General features: G+C 37.7%; 2 protein-coding genes across 2 annotated transcripts; one reads left to right on the top strand and one right to left on the bottom strand.

Annotated features, from left to right (window-relative positions):
* Positions 1 to 7,667: 7,667 nt before the first annotated feature.
* LOC107647433 (uncharacterized) lies at positions 7,668 to 8,829 on the bottom strand. The gene is made up of 2 exons (XM_016351508.1): positions 8,076 to 8,829; positions 7,668 to 7,972 (listed from the first exon to the last, which is right to left on the bottom strand). Exons 1-2 carry the CDS (start codon positions 8,827 to 8,829, stop codon positions 7,668 to 7,670), a joined length of 1,059 nt encoding a protein of 352 aa, XP_016206994.1.
* Positions 8,830 to 12,894: 4,065 nt separating this feature from the next.
* LOC107605029 (DNA replication complex GINS protein PSF2-like) lies at positions 12,895 to 24,749 on the top strand. The gene is made up of 9 exons (XM_016306764.3): positions 12,895 to 13,331; positions 16,705 to 16,808; positions 16,900 to 16,974; positions 17,067 to 17,181; positions 22,268 to 22,367; positions 22,475 to 22,505; positions 22,585 to 22,677; positions 23,762 to 23,914; positions 24,111 to 24,749. Exons 2-9 carry the CDS (start codon positions 16,761 to 16,763, stop codon positions 24,126 to 24,128), a joined length of 633 nt encoding a protein of 210 aa, XP_016162250.1. The 5' UTR covers positions 12,895 to 13,331; positions 16,705 to 16,760; the 3' UTR covers positions 24,129 to 24,749.

Consider the following 24,749-nt stretch of genomic DNA (forward strand, 5'->3'; position numbering starts at 1 on the left):
TCTTTTAATGTTCAGCCATTCTTTTTGAATTAAAATGATGCAGGAGTGAATTTGTTTATTGATCAAATTAGACTTGTTATAACTTTGGCCCTTTATTAAAAACTAAGTTACTTCTTGCACACTTGAACAAAAATCATCAAACAACCTATTAAAAATTATTAAATAAAACACTTAATAATAATTTTAATAATTTCTTAATTTACATTTTAATAATGTTTGATCATCATTTCAATTTTCCAAATTCAACAGATTGATATCCTAATTAGTAGTCAATTTTAGTCTCATCTCGTTAGCAACTATTATTTTGATGTGGCAAACAAATCATATGGTACGAGCCAAAATTTAGTTGGTTAAGTAGTTAGTTTAGCTATATTTTTAAATAAATATTAGAAATTTAAATTTTGTATTGTGTATATAATAATTTATTGGTCAATAACAGATTCCTAAATAAAATTTAGATTCATGACAGATTAGTTATTGAAATTTTGGAATATGAAATATTGTAGGCAACAAAAAAATATATAAAACTAAAGATAAATAAAAAGACAATGATTTAAATTAAATAAAAAAAATTTTCTATTTTTTATTTAGTTTTTTAATACAATGAAAAGTGATTTATTTAATTTCCCTTGCACATACCACAATATTTTGAAAACACTAAATTTTTACTTAAAAAATGTCTAAAAAAAGGGAACAAGTTGCCAAGTGTTGGGGTTTAAATATCTCTCAATTAGGTTTCTATTATCTAGTCCTATGATGAAAATTAAAGACTGAACTGCAGTTAGGCTTGAAATATTAAAAGGTTATGAACCAATTTTTTACACATCGAAATAAAATCTAAAATATTGAAGTAAATTTGGTTCTAGAAAACACATGCGAACTTCAATACTAACATACCGCAAATTACATTTTGGACTGCCCATAATTACTAATTGATTTCCTGACCTATTTTTTATGCATATTTTGATTATTTTCAATGAGCGGTTTAGCTAAAGTACCCAAAACTTTCTCTAATCCTCCTAGCTGTTGCTCTCATGATAGGACTCACCAACAAGCTGCAATTCTCATCTTGCATTGCCAAGCTTGTATCATTTTTTCATTTTCAAAAAGATTCGTCTTCAAATTTATATTCATAACAAAAAAGAAATGTCAAAAATCTTACAAAATAGAAGAAACATTATACTCATAAAAAAAATCTATCTTATAAACATTATTGTCAATCTTCTCAGATACTTAGAAGGGGTCATCTTCCTTGGGAATTGGGATCAAGCTTAGATTTGCTTTGGTGAGAAAATATTTCTTTACACAAATGAACCAACACCCAATCAATGGGTTTAAATACAAACTTAATACCGGCCTTTATTATCTTGCTTAGTAGCCAACTAATTTCTCTTTTCAATAAAAACAGCTAAATTATTAAAATCATACACAAATTTAAAAGAAAAAAATTCTATAAAAGAATGCAAAGTCATTTTAGAAACAAATTTAAAAAAAAAAACAAATAACCTTAAATTCTCGCTAACAACATGTAGCAAAGTCCATTCCATGTCAAGTCCATTTTGTGCATGCAGGAAGTGAAATACCTGCTACCTTCTTTTCGTGTGCTCCCTTAAATTTCGTCATCTTTTTTTATCCCTTGCACCTCCTGTTTCGTGCCTGCTTTCAACAACGGTACTCCATTTTATGAGTGATTTAGATTATTTTTTCATTAGGTGTTTATTATTTTAGAAAAAAAAATACACCATTAATTATTTTTAAATTAAGACATTAAGACTCACAAATAATAAATGTTACAAATTTAAAAGTAATTAAAGTATCACTTTATTATTTTATTAGTATTGTTATTTTAGAGAATATTTTTTAATTTTTTTTTTGTTATTTATTAAAAAAAATCTAATTTTCTATATATCTATTTATCATAGTTATTGATTCGTCCTGGCTCTGGGGTGGCCGAGCTTAGCGACTCCGAGCAAACAGCCGTCGGAGAGGAAGAGCTATACGTTGGCCTGGATCGAACACCGCGGCGGAAATACCTGCAAAAGATACTCCGACGCTCAAGTTAGTGATAATCTCGAGTGAGAGTGATTAAGTAAATATAAAGACTGAGAATAGAACCTGACTTAGCCGAGAATATTAGCTCGGCTTTATAGGAGTTGTTCTATCTGTTTTACTAGGGATCAGTCCTAGTTTGTAGGTTAGTTATGATATTCAGTTTTGGTGATTAGGTTTGCTGAACACGTTTCTTATTTTCAAATGGGTGAGGCCGTTTCTGTCTGCTCTCACGCCGAGCTTATCGGGCAGCTGGCGTGAGGCCGATTTTATCTGCTCACGTGCCAAACTTTTTGGGCGGCCGAGGATAAGGGTGACGTATCATAGCCCCCAAGCTTGCCTTGGTTTGGACATGACCAAGGCGAGATTTCAAACCAAGAGTATCGCAATCCTCGGTCGCTGAGTTTGTTGTCGCATATACTCCTTACAGCCCCCAAGCTCGGCTTGGTTCTGTGAAGAAGTCAGAGCGTTTTGAGTGGCTTCGTGTTTCGCGCCATTATGACATGATTGATGTGAAACCGCCCCATTTCTCTAGGCACCCCTGTCCATTGGATTTTGTAGTGGGTTTAATGCTTCTCTTTTTTTAACAATTTGGATTAAATGCTGTGGTAACCATTTGTGTTTGGTGGGGGGTTATCTGTAGTTTTCGTTTCTTCTTTCCCTCATACTTCTCTGTTTCGAAAAAGAAAAAAGTTTGTGTCTTCTACCTGACTGAGAATGAGTAAGAAAGGTCAGTGTTAACTCCTCCTCAATTTTCTTGTTTTTACTTTTCTGTCTTTCTGCTTCGTTCTTCGTGATGAAGAACTGTAATGTGGGTGACTTGTATGGTTGGGTGGATGCTAGGGTGAAAGAGTATGTCTCCCAGTTTGATGATGAGGAATCAGTGAGGTTGCTGGGTTCGGATTCCTGGGTCAGGGAGGGTAGTGGTGTTAGGATAGAGTTATTACCTTGTGAGAGAGGTGATCGAGTGTGCAACCGACTTAACGATTGGTCTTTCTTTTTCATGTATAGTTGTCTGTTTACTGAGTTGGGTGTGAGACTTCCCTTTACCGAATTCGAGTGTGGGGTGTTGTATTGGTTGAATTGTGCCCCCAACCCAACTTCACCCTAACTCCTGGGGTTTTGTCCGGGCCTTCGAAATTTTGATGGAGCTGTTGGAGCATCCGCCATCTTTGAGGCTGTTTTTCTCTTTATTTCAAGCGAAAGGGGTGAATAGGGGTTTGTGGGTAAACCTTAGTAGTTATCCCCGTCGTGCTGTGTTTGATCTATATAAGTCTTTGTTTAAGGATTTTAAGTCCATGTTTGTGAGGGTTAGGAGCGATCCCGAGGATTTCCCATTTTACTTGAACGAGCATTTAGTCGAGAGATTTCCTTTATTTTGGTGTGCCGAGTCGTATCAAGCATTGGACGTAGATGATAGGCTTCCTGACGATGATATCGTGATGGATTTTTTGTTTAAGTCCTTGGGTCCGAAAGGTTTATTGTCGGTTGCCGAGATGTTGAAATGGGATACTAATAGGCAGGCTGTATATGATCACATAGGTAATTTGTTTTACTATGCTTGTTCCCTATTTATGTTTTGTTCTGTTGTTCCTTACTTTGGTTATTTCTGATTTGCAGCCGAGAAAGCTCCTGCCATCACCACGGCGGGTTTGAAGCTTTTCTTCAATCAACGCAAGAAAGGGGAGAAAGAGGTTTCATCTAACGTTGGGAAAGGTCCTGCTGCTTTGGTTCAATATGGCCCTGGGCAGAAGCATAAGAGGAAGAGAGGGCAAGGTCAGGGTAACCTTGCCGAGGTTTTAGAAGGTAAGGGGGAGTCGTCTATGATTCTGCAGATGGTTGAGTCTGCATATGAATCACAAAAGAGGCTCCATGGGTATGACGAGAATGAGCATGCTAGATCTCTGTGGGCAAAGTTGTATCCTTTTAGTACCATGGCTGATGAACTTTGTTGCTTCTCGGATGACATGAAGATGATTGACGAGGTTGGCCGAGCTGGTGTTAGCCGATTTCTTCAGGTACAGGTTTTGTTGTAGTGTTTGTAAATTTTTGTTGTTGTCACCTATTTACTTGTTTTCTTTTTCGTAGGTGATCGGTGCTCGGATTGTTGCCATTGGTCGGGCATAGCAGCTTTCCTTGGATCGGGAAGAGAAAGAGGCCTCTCGTGTAGAGGAGCTGTTTGGAATCATCCAGGAGAAGGACAAAAAAATTGCTGAGCTCTCTGCTTCCATGGAGAAGAAAGAGCTGGAATTGGCTGATGAGAAGAAACTGCAGAAGGCCTCGTCTAAAAAGTTGAAGGTCATGGGGTCCGAGAATGATCAGCTCTCTGCTCGGATCAAAGAATTGGAAGGCGGGATTTATGAGGCTTTTGCTCAAGGTTTTGACCGTGCTGTTTCCCAGGTCAAGGTGCTATACCCGGAAGCTGATCCTTCGAAGCTTGACGTTATGAAGGTGGTCGTGAATGGTGAGCTTGTGGATGACGAGGCTCTTGCTGGAAGTGAGAGCGAGGGATCCAGCATGGGGGATAAGGCAAATTAGGCCTTGTTAGTTTACTCTTCTTATTTTGTAGGTTTTGTACATGGTGTATTGGGTTTTAAACTTGTGACTGTTTTGGCTTTGTTGAACAATCCCGAGTATTATTCTCGGTAGTGATATTTTGGGTTCCGAGTATGTAGCTCAGCTTGACGATGACTTGTTTAGTTTTATAAAATATGATATTTTCATGAAGTTATCATAATGATATATTGTGTTGCGATAACAATTGCGTGTATGTATCGAAGATAGCTGAAGCCATTTCTTGTCTGATCAGATTGTTAATAAGGAGAGCGGTGGCTCTGATATAGGGCTTATGGTGGAGTGAGCCCTTAGGATTCGCTTGGATAACTTGGTGTTTGTTTTATTTGTTTGTATTTCTCTGAGTAATATGCTCGGCATGCGCATGTTGACTTCCGAGTATGTAGCTCGGATTTATTTTGAATGTTTATTGATTGGTATATGGTAACTGTCAAGATAAAAAAATGTTTTGATTTGTAATGTAAGGTACATTGTTGTGATGATTTGTGGCGTCCGGCCTCGTTAAAACCCTCTCCGAGTAAAACCCATTTGTTTTTGGGAAAAAACCTTCGAAGGGGAAAAAGAGTACCATCATTCGCATATTTACAGTATGTGTTATGATTGGTATTCCTTTAGTGAGGAGACATTCCATGTTCCTGGGAGTTGATCTCCTTTAAGGCTTCCTAGCTTGTAATCCCCCTTTCCAAGGTTCTGGAGAACTCGAAAAGGTCTCTCCCAATTTGCCGCCAACTTGCCATGTACTGGAGGTTTCCGAGCTTCTTCTGTCCATCTGAGTACGAGGTCTCTTTCATTGAAGGATCTACGAATTACTCTTTTATTGTGTCTTCGCTCTATGTACTATTTTCTGGCTCGCTGCTTTATGGCCAAGATGTCTCTTTCTTCTTCCACAAGATCGAGCTCGGCTGTTCGAGCTTGCAAGTTATTCGACTGATCATAAAGCTCGGTCCTTAGTGTTGGGACGCTGACCTCTACTGGGATCAATGCCTCAGCACCATATACTAGTTTGAAGGGAGTTTCTCCTGTAGTAGATTGGATGCTGGTATTATAGCTCCATAGGATTTCTGGAATGAGGTCGGCCCATTCCCCTTTAGCTTCGCCGAGCTTTTTCTTCAAGCCCTGTAAGATAATTCTGTTAGCTGATTCAACTTGCCCATTAGTTTGTGGGTGCTCGACTGAGCTGAAGTGATGTTTGATGTTAAAATTTGTTAAAAAGGTAGCGAGCTTATGGTCGGTAAATTGTCTCCCGTTATCCGAGATTATTTCTCTTGGGATACCGTATCTACATATAATGTTTTTCCATAAGAAAGATCGCACTTTCTCTGCCGTTATATGTGCTAGTGGTTGTGCTTCTATCCACTTAGAGAAATAGTCTATTGATACTAAAAGGAATTTTACCTAGCCTGGCGCTTTCGGAAAGGGTCCGAGGATATCCAATCCCCACCTATCGAAAGGCCAGCTTACCTCTATGGTGTGGAGCTCCTCGGCCGGGGTCTCTAAGAGGGTGGCATGCTTTTGACAATTATCGCATGCTTTGACTTTAGAGATGCAGTCCCTTTTTATCGTCGGCCAATAGTATCATGTTCGCAATATTTTTGCAGCCAATGCTCGGCCGCCGATGTGATTTCCACAGACCCCCTCGTGTGTTTCTGCTATAACATCTTCGGCTTCCTCCTTGCTGATGCATTTGAGGAGTGGTTGGGAGTGTCCTCGCTTATACAGGGTATTTCCGAGTACTGTATAGAAACTCGCTCTTCTTTAGAAGAGCGGCAAGTTCGGTTCCTCGTTTGGTATGGCACCTGTGTTGATGTAATTGAGAAAAGGTGTTCTCCAGTCTGGTACCTGCATGATGCTTAAGATTGTGTCCTGCTCAAAGCTCGGTTTGTCGAGTGTTAGTTGTGACAAGGCTGGTGTGTTTTCCGCTTGCCTTGTTGTGGCTAACTTGGATAACACATCGGCCCTAGTGTTTTGTTCTCGGTTTACATGAATAATATTAAATTTATTAAACTTTGAAATGAGATCCTTTGTTATGAGCCAATATTTCTCTAACAAAGGATCTTTACCTGGTATTCGCCCTTGATTTGATGTACTACAAGTGATGAGTCGCAGTAGACTGTTATCTGGGGTATTCGGAGTTGCTGGGCGAGCTTTAGTCCTGCTAGCAAAGCTTCATACTCTGCTTGGTTGTTACTTGCATTGAAGCGGAATTGTAGTGATTGCTCGGCTATCACTTTCTCCCCTTCTTTTATCAGTACCCCGGCTCCACTTCCTTCTCTGTTTGATGCACCATCTACATGTATACTCCAATTGGCCGCTGTATGTGGTGTCTCATTGGACATTTCCGACACGAAGTCGGCGAGCACTTGTGACTTCAGAGCCTTTCTCGATTCGTATTGAATGTCGAACTCGGATAGTTCGATTGACCACTTTATTAGTCGTCCTGCGAGCTCGGGTCTGGTTAATATCTGCCTTAGTGGTTGGTCCGTTCGCACTATGATTGTGTGGCTTTGAAAGTAATGTCGCAGCCTTCTTGCCGTGGTGACTAGTGCTAGCGCTAGCTGTTCTATCTTCGGATACCTTGTTTCTGTTGGTTGTAATACTTTGCTAATGAAGTATACTGGGTTTTGTTGTTTTTCTGTTTCCATCACTAGGACTGAGCTTATGGCATGGTTAGATACTGATAAATACAAATACAACGGCTTACCTGCCTCTGGTCTCTGGAGTATTGGAGGTGATGTTAAGAGCTATTTAAGTTCTGTAAAGGAACTTTCACATTCGTCCGTCCATGCAAATTTCTTGCCCTTAGAGAATGTCTTGAAGAAATGGTAAGATCGGTTTGCCACTGCGGGTAGGAAACATGATAGGGCGGCTATTCTGCCTGCTAATTGTTGGACTTCTTTTACCGTTTTTGGGCTCGTCATGGTCAGCACTGCATCGCATTTCTCTGGGTTGGCCTCTATACCTCGTGAGGTTAGTATGAAGCCAAGAAATTTTCCACCTTGGACTCCGAAAGCACATTTGTCTGGATTGAGCCTCATGTTATATGCTCAGAGTTGGTTGAAGATCTCTATCAAGTCATCACAGTGTGACCCTTGCGCAGGCGTTTTTGCCACCATATCATCTACATAGACTTTCATGTTCCTTCCTATCTGTTGTTGGAATACTTTGTCCATTAATCTTTGGTATGTCGCACCTGCATTCTTTAAGCCAAAAGGCATTACCTTGTAACAAAAATTTCCATGTTCTGTTATGAAAGCTGTTTTGCTTTGGTCTTCTGGGTGTATCAAAATCTGGTTATAACCAGAGTATGCATCCATAAAACTCAAGGCTTTGAAACCAGAAGCGCTATCAACTAATTTGTCAATGCAAGGTAATGGATATGCATCTTTAGGGCAAGCTTTGTTTAGATTTGTAAAATCGACGCACATGCGCCATTTACCTAAACTTTTCCTTACCATTACCACTTAGCCATGTGGTGAAGCGAATTTCTCTGATAAAACCTGCGTTGAGGAGCTTCTTGGTCTCTTCAAGTACTGCTTGTTTTTTCTCTTCTCCGAGGTTTCTCTTCTTTTGTGCCACTGGTCGGACTGTTTTGTCAATTGCTAATTTGTGGCAGATGACTTCCGGGCTTATTCCTGGCATGTCGTCTGGTGTCCATGCGAATAGGTCGGCGTTCTGGCCCAGTATGTGTACAAGTCTTACTCGTTCATTTCCTTCTAGTTCTTCTCCGATGTGTGTGTATTGCTCTTCATCTGCTGTTAGTGTTAATTTGTGAAGGTTGTCCATTGGCCGAGGTCTTTCGCCGAGATCTTCTCTCGGGTCGAGATCGGCTAACATTGTGATGTCAGCCGAGCTATGTATGGATTGGACCTGGGGCCGAGTTGTCTCCTTCGTATGGGCTTGCTTTAGACAAGCATTGTAGCACTGCCGAGCTTCTTGATGGTTGGCGTACATTGTAGCTATCTTGTTTTCCTGCACTATAAACTTAACACACATGTGTAATGTGGACACCACCGCTCTGAATATATTCAAGGCGGGTCTCCCGATTATAATATTATAAGGGCTATAATAATCTACTATTAGGTATTGAATATCAATGGATTTTGACATAGGGATCTCTCCCATTGTATTCCTCAGCCATATATGTCCCATGATGGGGACTCTTTCTCCGGAGAAGCCAATTAGTTCTCCCGAGGAGGGCTGTATCATTTTTTATGATAATTGCATCTTTTTAAAGGTAGAATAAAATAAGACATCAGCGCTACTACTGGGTCCAACAGTGTTTTCCTTACCAATAGCTCTCCGACCTGGATGGAAATCACCACTGGGTCGTCAAGGTTAGGGCTTGCCGAAGTCTAATTGATTGAAGGATATTGTGACACCTGGGTCTTCTTCCTTCTTTGGCTGCAGAGTTCCGTCAATTGCCAGCATCGCCCTATAACTTCGCTTTCTGGCCGAGCTTGTTTCACCTCCGCCTGCGTATCCTCCTGATATGTGGCTGATGATGCCCCTTGGTGGATCAGGGGTTGTCTGCTCTTTTTTGTTCTTGTCTGTCACTGTTTGTTTGTTCTCCTCCTTGTCCGAGCTTGCTCTTCTGGCTTTCTGGCTCTCGACGTATTTGTCGAGAAGTCCTTGTCGCGCCAGTCTTTCTAGGAGGTCTTTTGCGATAATGCAGTCGTCCATCGTGTGGCCGAACTTCTGATGGAAGGCGCAATGCTTGCTCCTATCCACAAACCTTTGGTCTTGGTAGTTTCTTGCCCGGGCTGGCGGCTTCACGATTTTGGCATTCAGAATCTCTTTTATGATGTTCTCTCTCTTGGTATTGAATTTGGTATACGTGTTGTATTTTGGTGTGAGCTTGAAAGGCTTCTTTGTATCCTTGTTGCCTGGTGATCAGAAAGCTTTTTCCTCATCCCTCCTTTGTGGTTGTCTGTCCGGCTTTTGGGCCTGCGGAGTTCTTCGATCTCCATTTGACCTACAGCCCTCTCTCGGAACTCCTCAAGTGTTTTTGGTTTTGTTATCGCAATGGTTTCTCGGAATTTGCCTGGTTGGAGGCCGGCCTTGAGGGCTTGGAGGTGGACAGCCGGATCTAAGTCTTGGATCTCCATGGTAGCCTCGAAAAACCTGGTCATGTAATTCTTTAAGCTCTCATGTTGGCCTTGTTTGATTGTGCCTAGGTAGTCTGATCCATGGACATAAATTCTTGATGCAGCAAAATAGTCAATAAAGGATCTCGCCAGTTCCTCAAAGGAGGAAATCGAACCTGCAGACAGTTTAGAAAACCACAGTAATACAGCACCATCAAGATAAGTAGGAAAAGCCCGGCAAAGCACAGGCTCATTGTTAGCGCCGTTAAAGAACATCATGGATTGAAACTTTTTGATATGAGCTCGGGGGTCATCGAACCCCTTGTACGGTTCCAGCGCTGTAGGTAACACAAAGTTTTTCGGCATCTGGAACTTAGTGATCTCCTCAGAAAAAGGGTTCTCGAGGGTGAACTTCTCCTTTGGTGGAGTGATGTTCAGGGGATCTGTATTGCCCTGCGCCGAGCTCTTAGAGCTTTCTCCCTCGTGCTTTCCAATGGACAGTTCAGCTATCCTCCGTACCTCCGCTTGGAGTTCGGCGATCTGAGCTAGGAGCTCTGCCTGTATGGGTTGGGGGTTCTCATTGTCAGCCATGTCCGAGGATAGGGAATCCTGCAAAATAAGGTAAAATACTAAGAATAGATGGTGAGGTCAGATATATTCCGGCCCCACAGTGGGCGCCAAGTGATTCGTCCTGGCTCTGGGGTGGCCGAGCTTAGCGACTCCGAGCAAACAGCCGTCGGAGAGGAAGAGCTATATGTTGGCCTGGATCGAACACCGCAGCGGGAATACCTGCAAAAGATACTCCGACGCTCAAGTTAGTGATAATCTCGAGTGAGAGTGATTAAGTAAATATGAAGACTGAGAATAGAACCTGACTTAGCCGAGAATATTAGCTCGGCTTTATAGGAGTTGTTCTATCCGTTTTACTAGGGATCAGTCCTAGTTTGTAGGTTAGTTATGATATTCAGTTTTGGTGATTAGGTTTGCTGAGCACGTTTCTTATTTTCAAATGGGTGAGGTTGTTTCTGTCTGCTCTCGCGCCGAGCTTATCGGGCAGCTGGCGTGAGGCCGATTTTATCTGCTCACGTGCCGAGCTTTTCGGGCGGCCGAGGATAAGGGTGACGTATCAGTTATAAAAATCTGTTTAAATCAATCTATTGAACCAAAAATCGATAAACAAGACAGTTCGAACCACAAGGATATATAATTGCCATTTTTAATACCAGTATTGAATAAAAAAAATAACAAAAAAATAAATAGTCGAACTCAGCCAAAATCCGACCTGATATTTTAGTTTTTAATAAATTTTAATCGTCAAATAAGTTATCAAACTTTTATTCTGTTAAGTAAATCAATTCGTACATCGGATTTCTTCTCAATTTTACTATGGGACGGATATATAGATTTTAAAAAATTTTAGGGTTGATATATCTTTATTAAATAACGACAACACTATTGATTTGTCTAATTTTTTAATTGTTTTTCACATTCAAATAATTTTAACATTTAAATTTATTCAAATGATTTAGGGTCAGTTTGGGTAAACACCATAATTAAGTTTATTTTAAAAAAATAGCTTAAACAATAAATGACTATATTAAAAGTAGCTTATAAATAAGTTATTTTATATTTGGAATTTTAGTTCTAAAAGTGCTTATTTTATAAAAATGTAATAAAAAGTAATAATATTATGAGAAAAGTCATTTTTTTTAACTTCTCTATAAGCTCCTAAATAGCTTCTTAAAAAGCTGCAATTTTGTTTTGAAAATTGCATCCGATATTAATACTACTACTTTTCATAAGTCAAAAGTTCAAAAAAGTTACTTTTGAAGCTTCCCAAACGGGCTTTAGAGCCACGCGCTTCTTCTTCGTCTTCTTCTTTTTTTTCGTGCTTGTTTCAAATTCACGTATACATTCTTCTTCTTCTTCTTCCCTCGCACTTGTTTCAAATTCACACATACATTTTTCTTCTTCTTCTTCATCCATGATGCTACATCTTTTCCTTCTTCTTCTTCTCCTCTTTTTTTTTATTATTTTTCACTTTCGTTATCGTTATCACCACCACCACCACCTCCTCTTCCTCCTCTTCTTTCTTTTTATTTTCTCATTTTTTGTTTATGATTCAATTTTTATTTGTACGTTTGTTTTCGAATTGAGTTTGTGTGTCGCAATCAATAAATAATTTCGTTTCATCCTGTATTTAAATAAAGGTGCATTTAGTCTGTACTTGTTTTGAAACAAGTTTATATTTTGAATTTAATTTTTGGTTTATTCTGAATATAATTTCGGTTCATTTCTGAGTGAATTATTTTGTTCTTTGCTTGTTTTGAAATGAGTTTATATTCTGAATTTAATTTTCGGTTCATTCTAAATATAATTTCGATTCATTTCTTTTTTGCACAATTCAAAACTCTTTCTCCCCACCTTCTACTGCTTCTTCACCAGGGAGAGAAAGAGGAACAGAGAAGAAAAATACAGTAGCAACAACAACAAAAGAATGACGATAAGGAGAAAACACGTGAAGAAGAAGGAACACAAAAAAGAAGGAGGAGGAGGAATGCGAAGAAGAAGGCGAAGACACTCCGTGTGTAAACGAGTGTGAGAAGAAGAAGATGAAGAAGAAGAAGCTCTGTGCTTAAACGAGCGTGAAAAGAAGAAGAAGCAACAACAACAAAAGAATGACGATAAAGAGAAAATACGTGAAGAAGAAGGAACGTGAAAAAGAAGGAGAAGGAGGAACGCAAAGAAGAAGGGAAGACACTCCGTGTGTAAACAAGTGTGAGAAGAAAAAGACGCTCTGTACGTAAAACAGCGTGAGAAAAAGAAGAAGCAGCTACGTGAGAAGAATAAGAAAAAGCTACGCGTGTAATCATATTCTTTTAATAAGAGTGGTTTTTATTGGTGTTGAGTCTACTTGAATAGACTTAGATGTGCAATTTTTTACTAAAATTTGACATGTAAATTTATGTATCTAAAAAATTTTACATAAATTTATGTATCTATAAATAAAGAATTAAAGACTGATTTAATAATTAAATTTGTTAAAATTTAAATTGTTTAATTAAAAATTTTTTAGAAATTGATTTTGTATATTACAAAAAAAATATTTATACACTAAAATTAACTGAAAAATCAAACACTAATATTTTTATGTATAAATATATGTTATTAAATTTATTTAGTAGATGCTTTTGCTATTTTGATGTTACGGAACAATGAAAAACACAAAAAACCCAAAATCCCTAATTGAAATGAATTCCCTCTCCCAATTTCCCTCCAGTTTTTTCTTAGAACCAGAATCTCCTCCCGGTGCTCTTACTCCCCGTCACCGTCCACCTCTTCTCCATCCGCCGCCGTCTCCATCTTCTCCCAGCGAGCCACCTCACTTCCCCGGTTCTCCTCCTCTTCCATCCCTCCGTTCCGCCATTCATCCTATCCCTGAGCTTGAAGTCGTGTCGCCGCGACTTCACTTCCATTCCGCCGAGCTCTGCCATCACCGTCACCTTCACGTCGTGCTCAGTGCTCACCTCCAGCTGTGCCTTCCAGTTGCAGCCGTCGCCTCCAGCCGTGCCTTCCAGTTCCGGCCGTCGCGTTCCAGCATCGTCGTTGGTGACTCAGATTCTGGTAGGTGTAGTCCTCTCTTGGATCCTTCCTATGTTTTTTACTTTCTGTTGATGGCTGCTGTGTTGTGGTGGTTGCTTGGTTTCTGTGTTGTGGTTGCTGTGTTTTTATTAGTTTTTTATTATGCTATTGTCTAGTTGTTCTTGCTAGTTCTTGCTGCTGGTTGCTGTGTTGTTGGTTGCTGGGTTGTTCTTGCTATTTGTTAATTTGTAAAGTTGTTAATCACTTAATTGCTGTTGTATTAGGTGTTATTATGATTTTTTTGCTATGGATTGTTGATATTACCTTATTGCTTATTGCTGCTGCCTAGTTGTTCTTGCTGATCGTTGCTTTGTTATTCACTTATTGCTTGCCATGGGCTTAATTTGTTAAGTTGTTCATCATTTAATTGTTGCTGTGTTAATTGATCTTCTTGCTGGGTTTTGTTTTTTATTTTTTTTTACTATATTGCTTTTATTGTGTTAATTTAATTATTCTTGTTATTAGATTTCTTCTTGTTGGTTATTAGAATTAGCTTTAACTTTAAGTTTTTCACTATAATTTTTTTCCCTAAGTATGGACGATAGTATTAATCAAGAAGCACCTGGGATAACAAGGTATCTGCGGATAATAATTTGGCTTATAATCCACCTGATTCCAATACTGAATTACTGATAGGTTTTCACAAAGCCGAAACTTTTTCTTTACAGGTGTTTGAAAATACTTTAATGTGCTAGGGCTCAAATCTAGGTTGATTTAGATAATTGTGGGGATAGTGGTTTGATGCATAGTTATGGGAACGGATACGTGTATAGCACATGTAAAATATGTTTTGGAAAGTACACTACTACACTTATAGCGTGCTGGTATGCAAATGAATTGTGAATCGGTATGTGATACATCACCTAGTTGGTGAATTCTTTGATGTGGATATTTTCACATTAGAACCATTTTGTGGTTCTAATTTGACTTGCATTTTGGTTAATTTCAGTTTTTTTTATTTATTATTTATTTATTTTTATTTTTTTATTCTTCACTTGATATTAATTAACATTGGTTGTTACTGACGGCAGTAGATATTCAGAATGGTAAATGTTTGGGATTGGTATTAATTGAAGAAATTTTTTATTACCAATATTTCATTTTTGAAACATCATTAGTAGAAATTCGTTGCTTGCTGCCTGGTGATGTGAATTTGATTTTCCTTCATTTTTTTGTTGGATTTGATTGGAGCACCTGTGATATTGTAGTTGGTTATGTTTCATATTGGCAGACAGCTACATTGTTAAAATTGGAATTGAATGCTTGGGTTTTGGGATGAAACTTAGGTATTTGTACACAATACTTGAAGCATTTCTTTTGGTTTTGATTGATTGATTTTAGAGGGTTTGGCTAGACTAAGTAGGAAAAAGTGCTATGGCAATGCATTTTTCATGCCAATAGTATTCTTGGTGCCTTGGATTGGTACAGGGTTTCCCATGGGAAGCTCTTACCCTCTTAGAGTTGATTCAGGATAAGTTTGCTTCTAATGAGACAGAATGGCACACTTTTTGGTATTGTTATTGTGTTTGGTTGTGTCCTTTTCTCTGATCAGGCCTTTTCTTTAAATTACACGTACTTCTTGTTTTTCTTCTGTGTATACTGTTGCTTGATTCAAAGGAAAAGTGTAATTAAATTAACTGTTGTCTTTTCCTCATAGTCACCCAATAGGCATACACTTCAGTTTCCAAGTCACTTTCCCATAATTCATGGAACTTATGTGAAAACTATTATCCTTAAATCGTGACTCTTTTCCAAAGACAGTATATGTTGGCCTTCCTGTCTGGCTATTAATTCTTATAGTGGTGTTTTCATTCTATTTGTTCGTATAATAGATGATTGGAAAGAAGGTTGAAATCACATGCAATCTTTGAGGGACTTCTCATATAAGGGGTTGCACTGTTGATTTCTCCCAAATTATGAAATTCAAATCTTCAGAACCAGGTAGATTTGGTCATGAAGGAATATTTGTTAGCAGATAATTCCATGTACATACATTATTGGTGGCAATTTTGGATATGGTGTCAGTTAGTTTACTTAATTAATTAGTTGCTTTAGGATCGTTAGGCTAATTAGCAAGTTGTAGTGATCTTAGACCAATTAATCATTCCCTAATAGGTTAAGTATCCTCCTAGCTTAAATTTAAGTTGATTTTGGTCATTGCCTTACTTTAGTCTATCATCAAAAGTAGTAATCAGGTGGATCAATAGTCACACTTGCTGCTTATATCACTCACCATGAACTTACTAGGCCCTTTACAGTTAATTAGTCTTGCTTTCTTCACCTTTTTTTAAGCTCTCTTAGTGTCATTTGTTAAAAGGATTGCCATAGTATCCATCCTCACACATTGTGTTCTCTATCTATCTAAATCCAAGAAAAAGTAAATCATGCTATTGCATTCTCAGTTCCTTTTACCATTGTGGCAAGTTGATGCCTATATGATCTGTTCTTGTGTTTTACATGATTAAATTTCCGTCAACATCATGTCAAGTTACTTTTCAAGTCTCAGTCTGCTATTTCCCCTCTGTTTCTTAATTTCAATTTTCATTATTTGATGGGAATAACATTGCATCAGGATGTGGGTAGCCTTTCTACCTTCTTAATACAGGTTAAACTGTTTGTTGCTGGTATTTATTCTTCTGGTTCAGGTAATTTGTATTATATGGCATTGATATCCATTGGCAAAATCAAGTTATGGGACCTGGTTGTTGTAGTTCTCAAAAGAATAGCTCCCACACACTTCATTCATCTTGCCTGTCTTATAAGTTCGTTTACTGCTATTTTTCTGCATAAAAAATGAACAAAAAAGGAGGTCTTAAGAAATGATGTTGACCTCATAGAAGGGTCAAAGTCCTTTGAAAAAGAAGGGTTTGACAAAGAAAAGTTTTTTTAAGCATTATTAGTGACTTAAAACTGGATCATTTTGTTTCTTTCTTTTTTTTGTTTATTTTGGTTTTCATTCTCTCCGATGCTATTTTCCAAAATCCCTTGTACCCATGCTTTTTTTTCATCTTTTGGCTCAGCCCACACTTCTCTTCTCCTCTCACAGTCACTCATATCTATTTGACTGTTCCACCACTGGCTAGCAACACAAACAGCAACTTCAGTCAAAGTGACCTCTCCAACCAGCAACTTTGCTTTGCCCTCTTTCTCTCTTTTCTGCCAAGAGCCCAAAACTATTATTTTATTGTTCTGATTTCTGTTGTTTCTAAGTGTTCTGTGTGCTGAAATTTGTGCCATTTGTTTTTGAATTTTTTTACTTGTTCAGAAATTCTTTTTATTTATTCTTTAATTTCAATGAGTAGATAGAACTTTATTTTGTATTACAGAAAGTTTCTGAAATTTCCTTTTGTACTAGTGTCTGTGCATCATAGCATAGTATATCTCATTGCACCTTGAGTACGGAGAGAAGAGATGGCTGGGCAATCAGATCCTGAGCTTTCACTGTTTTCAGCAGAGGAGGTATTTTTAAAATTTTTTGGTCCTTTGCTCCGCTACATTCTTTGACATTGTTCACAGATTATTAATATGTTATGGTTTGGTCATCATGCAGCTTGAGTTCATTGCTGAGGATGAGATTGTGGACATTGTGCCCAATCTCAAGATGGGTCCTCTTAATTTCATCTCTGTAAGCAATAACCAATAAATGGAATGTCTCAACACTAATTCCTTTTACACAGAGTGCATTGTTATTTACTTAGTTTTTAATTACAATGGCAGGGAGATTTTGGCCCGTTTATCCCACAGATTGTTGCCCAAGTACCGCTTTGGCTGGCTGTTGCATTAAAAAAGAGGGGCAAGTGCTCCATTTGCCCTCCTCAATGGATGTGTGTTGGTGAGCTTCTCTTTTCACATCTTTATCCATTTTATTTTCTTTCAATCTTTAGTGGTCGCAATGTTTCAGACCTGACAAGCCCATACGTATTATTTTTTCTTTTATAACCTATAATTGAGAAACCAAAAAGATAGAATAGTTAAAGGAAATTTGAAGGATGTGTTTGAACTAATATTTTTGAACTTCCAGCAATATTCTCTCTTATTTTGCACTGTGGACATTGGGTGCAAGTTTTTCTTAAATACCATTTTGGGGTATAGCAGAATTAAGCTAAAGTTTATGAGCACCATATTACAAAGTGTGGGTGAATCAACTCAAATCTTATACGCACCATTAGATACAGACCATTTTAGGTACTTGATTAAGTTAGAGGCATTGACAGGTACTAATTAGGAACAGAGATCAAATGGCCATTGACACAATCCCTTAATTTGGTATAAGTTTAGTAGTCATAGATAATTTGGTTATCCTATTTCTATGGAATTGAATTAGGAATTTAATAAGTTCTCTTAAAGTTATGTTGAATCTGCCTATGCTACACCTACGGAACATAGCCAATCCCAAAGCCGGATAAAGGAGGAGGGTTGTGTTAGGCTTTTGACAGCCAATATAAAAACTTAGTCGAATCTTCATGACGTGGATCAAATACGTTATTACGCTAAAGTTAGGTTGTTTCCCGGAAGCAACATGTTGTATGGCTCGCTTACAGTGCAAATGAGCAAGAGCCGCTACATCGGTGGGCGGTGTAGTGTTAAATGAGCAAGGGTTACGGCGTTTTCGTGAACGGACAAGGGTAAATAAGTTAGTTCACAAAAAAAAAGATAAATATAAAGATCGGAGCGACAGAAGGTTGAGATTTGGGACATGGAATATAAGCACCCTAACAGGAAAATCCATAGAGGTGGTGGATACCATGATAAGGAGGAAGATTAACATCATGTGTCTACAATAAATAAAATGGGTCGGCGCGAATGCTAGGTATTTGGATACCTCCGGATTCAAACTTTGGTATACAGAAAAAGTGAAGAATAAGAATGGGGTAGATATTATCGTGGATAAACGGTGGAAGGACGTAGTGGATGTTAAGAGGGTGGGTGATCGGATCGACTTTTTCTTGTTGAGGAGAGTCGATCGAAAATTTTGAATTAAGTGTAAAATTATTTCGGGAGAGAGTTTAGCATCACAACATAGGATGCTCGTCATAGATTTTCGCATTGAGCAAAAGTTGAGGAAAAGACATCGTATGAAGAACCCAAAGACGAGATGGTGGCGGATAAAAGGTGAAAAACAAAGAAGGTTCCTAAGACAGGTATGAGAAGAAACAAAGTGGGAAGGGGATGAAAACGTGGAGGAGATGTGGAGGGAGATGCAGAAGTTATTAGAAAAACAGTAAAAGAAAATTTTGGTGAATCTAAAGGGATATGACCGAGAGATAATGAATCCTGGTGGTGGAATGTGAGTGTACAAGAAAAAATAAAAGAAAAAACGGAGTGCTTTAAAGAGTGATTTTTGTGCCGTAATGCAAATAATTGGAAAAAATATACTGCGGCTAAGAAAGATAAAAGTGGCTATAAGTGAAGCAAGAACAAGGGCATATAAGGGTCTCTACCAGGCTTCAAGTACGAAGGAAGGAGAAAAATGTTTATATAAAATCGCAAAGAGCCATGAAAGAAAAATGAGAGACATGGATCAGGTTAAGTGTATAAAGGATAATGACAAAGATATTTTGGCTCAAGATGGGAAGATTGATAAAAGATGGAAGAGCTACTTTTACAAATTATTTAATGAAGGACAGAGGACTTTTTCGAGCCTTGGTCGGTTATGCACGAGGGAAGAAGATCAAAACTTCAACTACTATCGAAAGATTCGAGACTTTGAGGTAAAAAAGGCTCTAAAACGGATGAAAAAATGGTAGGGCAGTAGGATCCAATAATATTCCGATTGAAGTTTGGAAGGGCCTTAGAGAGAGACATCAATTGGTTAACCAAGCTTTTTAATGAGATTTTAAGGTCAAAGAAAATGCTAGATGAGTGGAGAAAAAGCACCTTGATACCTATCTACAAGAATAAGGGAGATATACAACGTTGTAGAAATTATAGAAGGATCAAGCTCATAAACCATACCATGAAGTTATGGGAAAAGGTGATAGAACAGAGGCTGAGACAAGAGACACAAGTAACAGAGAACTAATTTGGTTTTATACTAGACAAATTCACCACTGAAGCTATATACCTGTTAAGAATGATGATGGAGAAATATCGTAGTGATAAAATGAATCTACGTATGGTGTTTATCGATTTGGAAAAAGCACAAGATAGGGTGTCAAGGGAGGTCTTATGGAAGGTTTTGGAAAGGAAGAGAGTAAATATCACATATATTCATGCAATTAAAGACATGCATAATAGGGTTACTAGTGTGAAGACTCAACGTGGTGTGACAGGAATTTTCTATTGGTATAAGATTATATCAGTGATCATTCTTAAGTCTATACGTTTTCACATTAGTTTTAGAAGTACTCACAGAGCATATCCAAGAGCCTGTATCATGGTGCATGCTTTTTGCCGATGATATCGTCCTTATGGGAGAGTCAAAGGAAGACCTAAATAAGAAGTTGAATTTATGGAGAAGCTCTAGAAGTGTTTGGTCTGCGCATAAGCCGTAGCAAAATAGAATATATGAAATGTAAGTTCGTCGTCGAAGGGAAAATCCTAATACAGAAGTGAAGATTGGAGAAAACATCCTACAAAATGTTAAAAGTTTTAAGTATCTTGAGTGCATCATACAAGATAATGGAGAGATTGAACATAATGTAAATTATAGGATCTAAGCATGTTGGTCAAAATGGCGGAGTGCGTCTGGTTTTATTTTTGACAAAAAAGTGCCTTTAAAACTTAAAGGTAAATTCTATCGCACTGCTGTCAGACCGGCTCTATTTTATGCTACAGAGTGTTGGGTGGCCAAAAGAGATCACGAACACGAGTTAAATGTAGCAGAGATGAAGATGTTGAGATGGATGATACGCAATTGGATGGAATAATGAACAAAGATATAAGAGAGAGAATTGGAGTAGCCCCTATTGTGGAAAAGATGATAGAATTACGTCTCAGGTAGTTTGGACATGTGAGAAGAAGACCGATAGAATACCTACTCAAAAAGGTGGATGAGATGGAAGATGGATAAGAGGTGAAAATAGAGGAAGACGTAGGAAGACCATCTATGAGGTGGTCAAACGAGATCTATATGTAAACGGTTTTTCTGTCGACATGATACATGATAGAGTTCAATGTGTCGTTTGATCCATGTAACCGACCGCACTTAATGGGATAAGACTTCGTTGTTTTTTGTTGTTGTCTTCCCTTCACATCAAGTCATTTGTACTATTTGAGCACTATTCATGCCCCTTCTTTTGAGCATTTCTAGAATGTAACTAGAAGGGTTAATGGAAGAGTGAATTTGAAATCAACTTTATTGTGATTAATAGTAGGAAATCTCCTTTTTGGTTTACATTAGGAAAATTTGCTTTTTGCCCTTTTAGAGATATCCACATAACAAAAAGACTACACATGATGTTTATTTATTTTAAAAAAGCATATGATAGGTACCAAGAGAGGTTCTATAGAAGGTCTTCGAAAAGAAGAGGGTAATGATTATATATATTCGTGCATTTAAGGATATGTACGACGGGGCTATTTCTAGTGTAAAGACTCAAAGTGGTGTAACAGAGGAATTTTTTATTGGTGTAGGATTGTACCAAGGATCATCTCTAAGTGCATATCTCTTTACATTGGTTTTGGATGTGCTTTCTGAGCATATCCAGGAACCAGTATCATGGTACATGCTTTTTGTCGATAACATTGTCCTTATGGGAGAAACAATGAAAGATTTAAATTAGAAGTTAGAGTTGTGGAGAGGAGCTTAGAAGGGTATGGTTTGAGCATAAGCCGCAGTAAGATGGTATTTATGGAACGTAAGTTTCGCTGGCCAAGAGGAAATAATAATATAGAAGTGAAAATTGGAGAAACCATTCTACTACAAGTAAAATGGTTTAAGTATTTCAAATGTATGATTCAGGATAATAGAGAAATTGAGGAGGATGTAAAACATTGGATACAAGCGGGCTGGTCAAAGTGGCGGAGTGCATCTGGTTTTATATGCGACAAAATAGTGCCTTTAAAATTTAAATAGAAAATTTTATTGCACTGCCATTAGACTGGTTATGTTATATAGAATAGAGTGTTGGGCGGCAAAAGATGAGTATGAACATAAGTTAAACGCGACAGAGATGAGGATGTTGAGATGGATGTTAGGTTACACACGTATGGACAAAATAAGGAATGAAGATATAAGAGAGAAAGTTGGAGTAGCTTCTATTGTAAAAAAGATGGTAGCATTTCGTCTCAGGTGGTTTGGATATGTGGGAAAAAGATTAACAGAGCACCCGGTTAGAGGTAGATGAGATAGAAGATGAACAGATGACGAATAGAAGATGGACATGTGACGAATAGTAGAGGAAGACTTAAAAGGACCTATACATGAGGTGGTCAAATAAGATCTACATGACAACAGTCTCACTATAGACATGATACATGATAGGGTGCAACGATATCATTTAATCCATATAACCAACCTTATCTAATGGAATAAGACTTTGTTGTTATTGTTGCTGCTGTTGCTTTTTTACAAACTACATTTCGATCTTACGTACTTGTATTTTAAGCGTGGAAAAAAAGTCAAGATTCTGTTCTTAATAAGTTTTGGGGACCAGACCTTGATTAATAGGCCTTGGAAAGGGATTCAATTGAGTTAGTTGGTGAAGAAGAGCGTAAAAGAGAGCATTAGAGAGATAGAAAGGGAAGTTGAAATATCAGTAGTTGACGGTCTAGGAGAGCAAGGGGGTATTTTAAGACCAAAAAATTCAAGTGTGTTAATTAGCATGTGTATATACAAATTTTGTACAATAGTACTGCTTTCGTCTTGATCTATTGCTAGTTTGAAGGTTCTTGGTTTATGGTTTACACCGAAACTAAATTAACAAATATACAAGGCCTAATATTATTCCAATTCCTTTTTCTTTTTCTATAACTAGAGAAGTTGACTCAAGTTTTGGAAGCTGAGCGAAACTCGCAAGAAATGTCAGAGCAACTGCCATTTCACTATGTAGAAATTTCTAGACTTCTGTTTGACCAGTAAGTCCAGAGTTTAAGAGACATTGCTCTTTTCATAAGAAAAAGAGACATTATTCTGTTTACCATTTTTCTCTTATTACATTAACTAACGTCTTTTCAAATTTTAGTGCAAATGATGACATCTCGGATGCATATATGGTGAGTATAAAAATGGTCCTCTTGTGGAAATATGTCCTGGGTGTTTTTCAGATGCTTTACATTATTATTTTCTATACAGGTGAGATCTCTAATTGAGGACATCAGAGATGTACGATTTCATAAGGTTGAAACTGACCTGGAGGCATTCAATGGTCGCACAATTGCTGTTAAGGTAAATATTTTTAATTTTTTCTTTTGCATTAGATAAATTTGATTCACTGATAGTTGTTTACAATACCAGTGTTCCTGCCATATGTAATCAAGTGGTTCCTTCTTGTTGATTACATTAGAATTTTGTACTAACTAAAGTTCTTTTTTTATAATTTCTTTCATGAAAGTAGAGTTTCGTTCATAAGAAAAAAATTTCAAAGAATAATCTTGGCAAATAAATTTTGAGGGCCTCAAATGCATAGGCAAGTTGCCAAAGTAAATAGATATAAAATTTCTAATACCCAAATTAAACTCCTTTTGTCGACATATTTCAATAAACTGAAATCTTGTCCATCTTGGAAAATCCTATGTACATGACCACTATCTATAACAGATCAAGTTTTTGCGTGGTTATTTTGGTCTCATCACATTTTTTCCACTGCTAGATTGGGTTTTGAATAAAGTTGCCTTGCTTGAATTTTAGATAACAAAAGCTGGAAGATAAATAATCTTAAATTTTCTTGTGCTGTGTCTATTCCATAGTATTCATACTAATAGTCTAATATGCTTGTAAACCAACTCCAAGCATACAAGCAAGACAACTTGTTGCCTCCTAGAAGGCCACTTTCTAGTTAAAGGCGTATAATTGACTCTGCAGGTAAAAGATAATGATATAGTAGAATACAGAGAGATTGGGTTCTCACTTTTCTACACTTGAATTACAATTGTTGCACTGAGAATTGCATGCATTCCTACACTTGTTTGTTCTCATAATGAGTTAATCTCCAAAGTGGTCCTTGAGATTCACCGCATGCACTGAAATAGTTTCCGAAATTGCAATTGCACCAATTATGTTCCTAAGATTGATAAAAGTGTACCATGTTAGTCTATAATGGCGTGATGAGTTAGTTGATGGGAAAGGGCTGAAGGACTAACATAGTGCACTTTTGCTAATCTCAGGAATGTAAATTGGTGTGATTGGGGTCTCGAAGACTATTTTAGTGCACGCAACCAATCTGAGAGACTACTTTGGAACTTGACACTCTCATAATAGGTCTTTGTATTTCTTGCTGGCAATGCACAACATAATTCTTCATTTATTGTAGATAAAAAATTTGTCTGCCATGGAAGTGAATATCGTTCGCCCATTCATTGGAAGAGCTTTACAAGCATTCTATAAGCATGATAGTCCAGAGTTGATACCGGATCCGGAGAGAGTTCCTGATAGGCGACCGCAAGTTGTCCAAAATGCCCCAAGGGTATGTTTGTTATCTCTGTACTTACCAATGTCCATTTTCATTACATGACAAGTCCTGTAATGCTGTAGATACCTTTTAATTCCCTAATTCATTTTTTAAATCATTGATGAAAATTCAACATGACAAGCAGAAAAATACGTTTTGGACTATCATATGCATTGATGGGTTTTAATGCTACTGATATTTGCTTTTGCAGAGGCAACTGCGAAGATAAGGTACTTACAGCTGGATCTGTGCTGCTGAATTCTTTGTACTAGGGTAGCTTGCGAGTTGAGACCTGAGTTCTCAATAATCAGGAAGATATGACGTTTCCTTATTTCTCCTAAGTTACACACACGTTGCATGTAGTTTTGTGTAATCACCTTAACCCATGCTATGCATTTATGAATTTCCTATCATTTTGTTGATGGAATTATGGGACATGGTTTGTCTGAGAGATCACCCTGACGTGGATTCTCCAACACTCTCTAGGTGGGGTGATAACCTCCAGGAAATCATATCGACAAACCATTCTTCTATGGCGAACACAAATATAAAACCAAATTGTAAACGTAAAGAAAGAAAAGCAAGCAACACTTTGCCGCATAAAGCAGTAGTATACTAGTATCCACGGACCTCTTGTATCGTCCAGCAATCCTTTCAGGGTAAACAAATCCAAGCATCTAGAAATCACAGAAATTCGATTATTTAAAGAGGAAAAATTAAGTTGTGATATTACGTAAAATTGAGTCAAGATCTAAGTTAACTAACCTTAAATATTTCTCAATTTCAAGATACGAAATAGTTTCACCAAAATCAAATCAATTAAACCATATATGCTTACAGTTTATCAAAA

The sequence above is a fragment of the Arachis ipaensis genome, chromosome B6 (genome assembly GCF_059453495.1).
Source record: "Arachis ipaensis isolate K30076 ecotype BB chromosome B6, ASM5945349v1, whole genome shotgun sequence".
Taxonomy (NCBI): Eukaryota; Viridiplantae; Streptophyta; class Magnoliopsida; order Fabales; family Fabaceae; genus Arachis; species Arachis ipaensis.

What these genes read in the sequence shown, in the direction of transcription:
- LOC107647433 (XM_016351508.1), bottom strand. Translation starts at nt 8,829, where the DNA reads ATGATACAGCCCTCCTCGGGAGAACTAATTGGCTTCTCCGGAGAAAGA. An exon ending in CACATGGCTAAGTGGTAATG is followed by an intron (nt 7,973 to 8,075) that starts GTAAGGAAAAGT and finishes TTGACAAATTAG; the next exon opens with TTGATAGCGCTTCTGGTTTC.
- LOC107605029 (XM_016306764.3), top strand. Translation starts at nt 16,761, where the DNA reads ATGGCTGGGCAATCAGATCCTGAGCTTTCACTGTTTTCAGCAGAGGAG. An exon ending in TCCTCAATGGATGTGTGTTG is followed by an intron (nt 17,182 to 22,267) that starts GTGAGCTTCTCT and finishes TTCTATAACTAG; the next exon opens with AGAAGTTGACTCAAGTTTTG. An exon ending in TCTAGACTTCTGTTTGACCA is followed by an intron (nt 22,368 to 22,474) that starts GTAAGTCCAGAG and finishes TTCAAATTTTAG; the next exon opens with TGCAAATGATGACATCTCGG.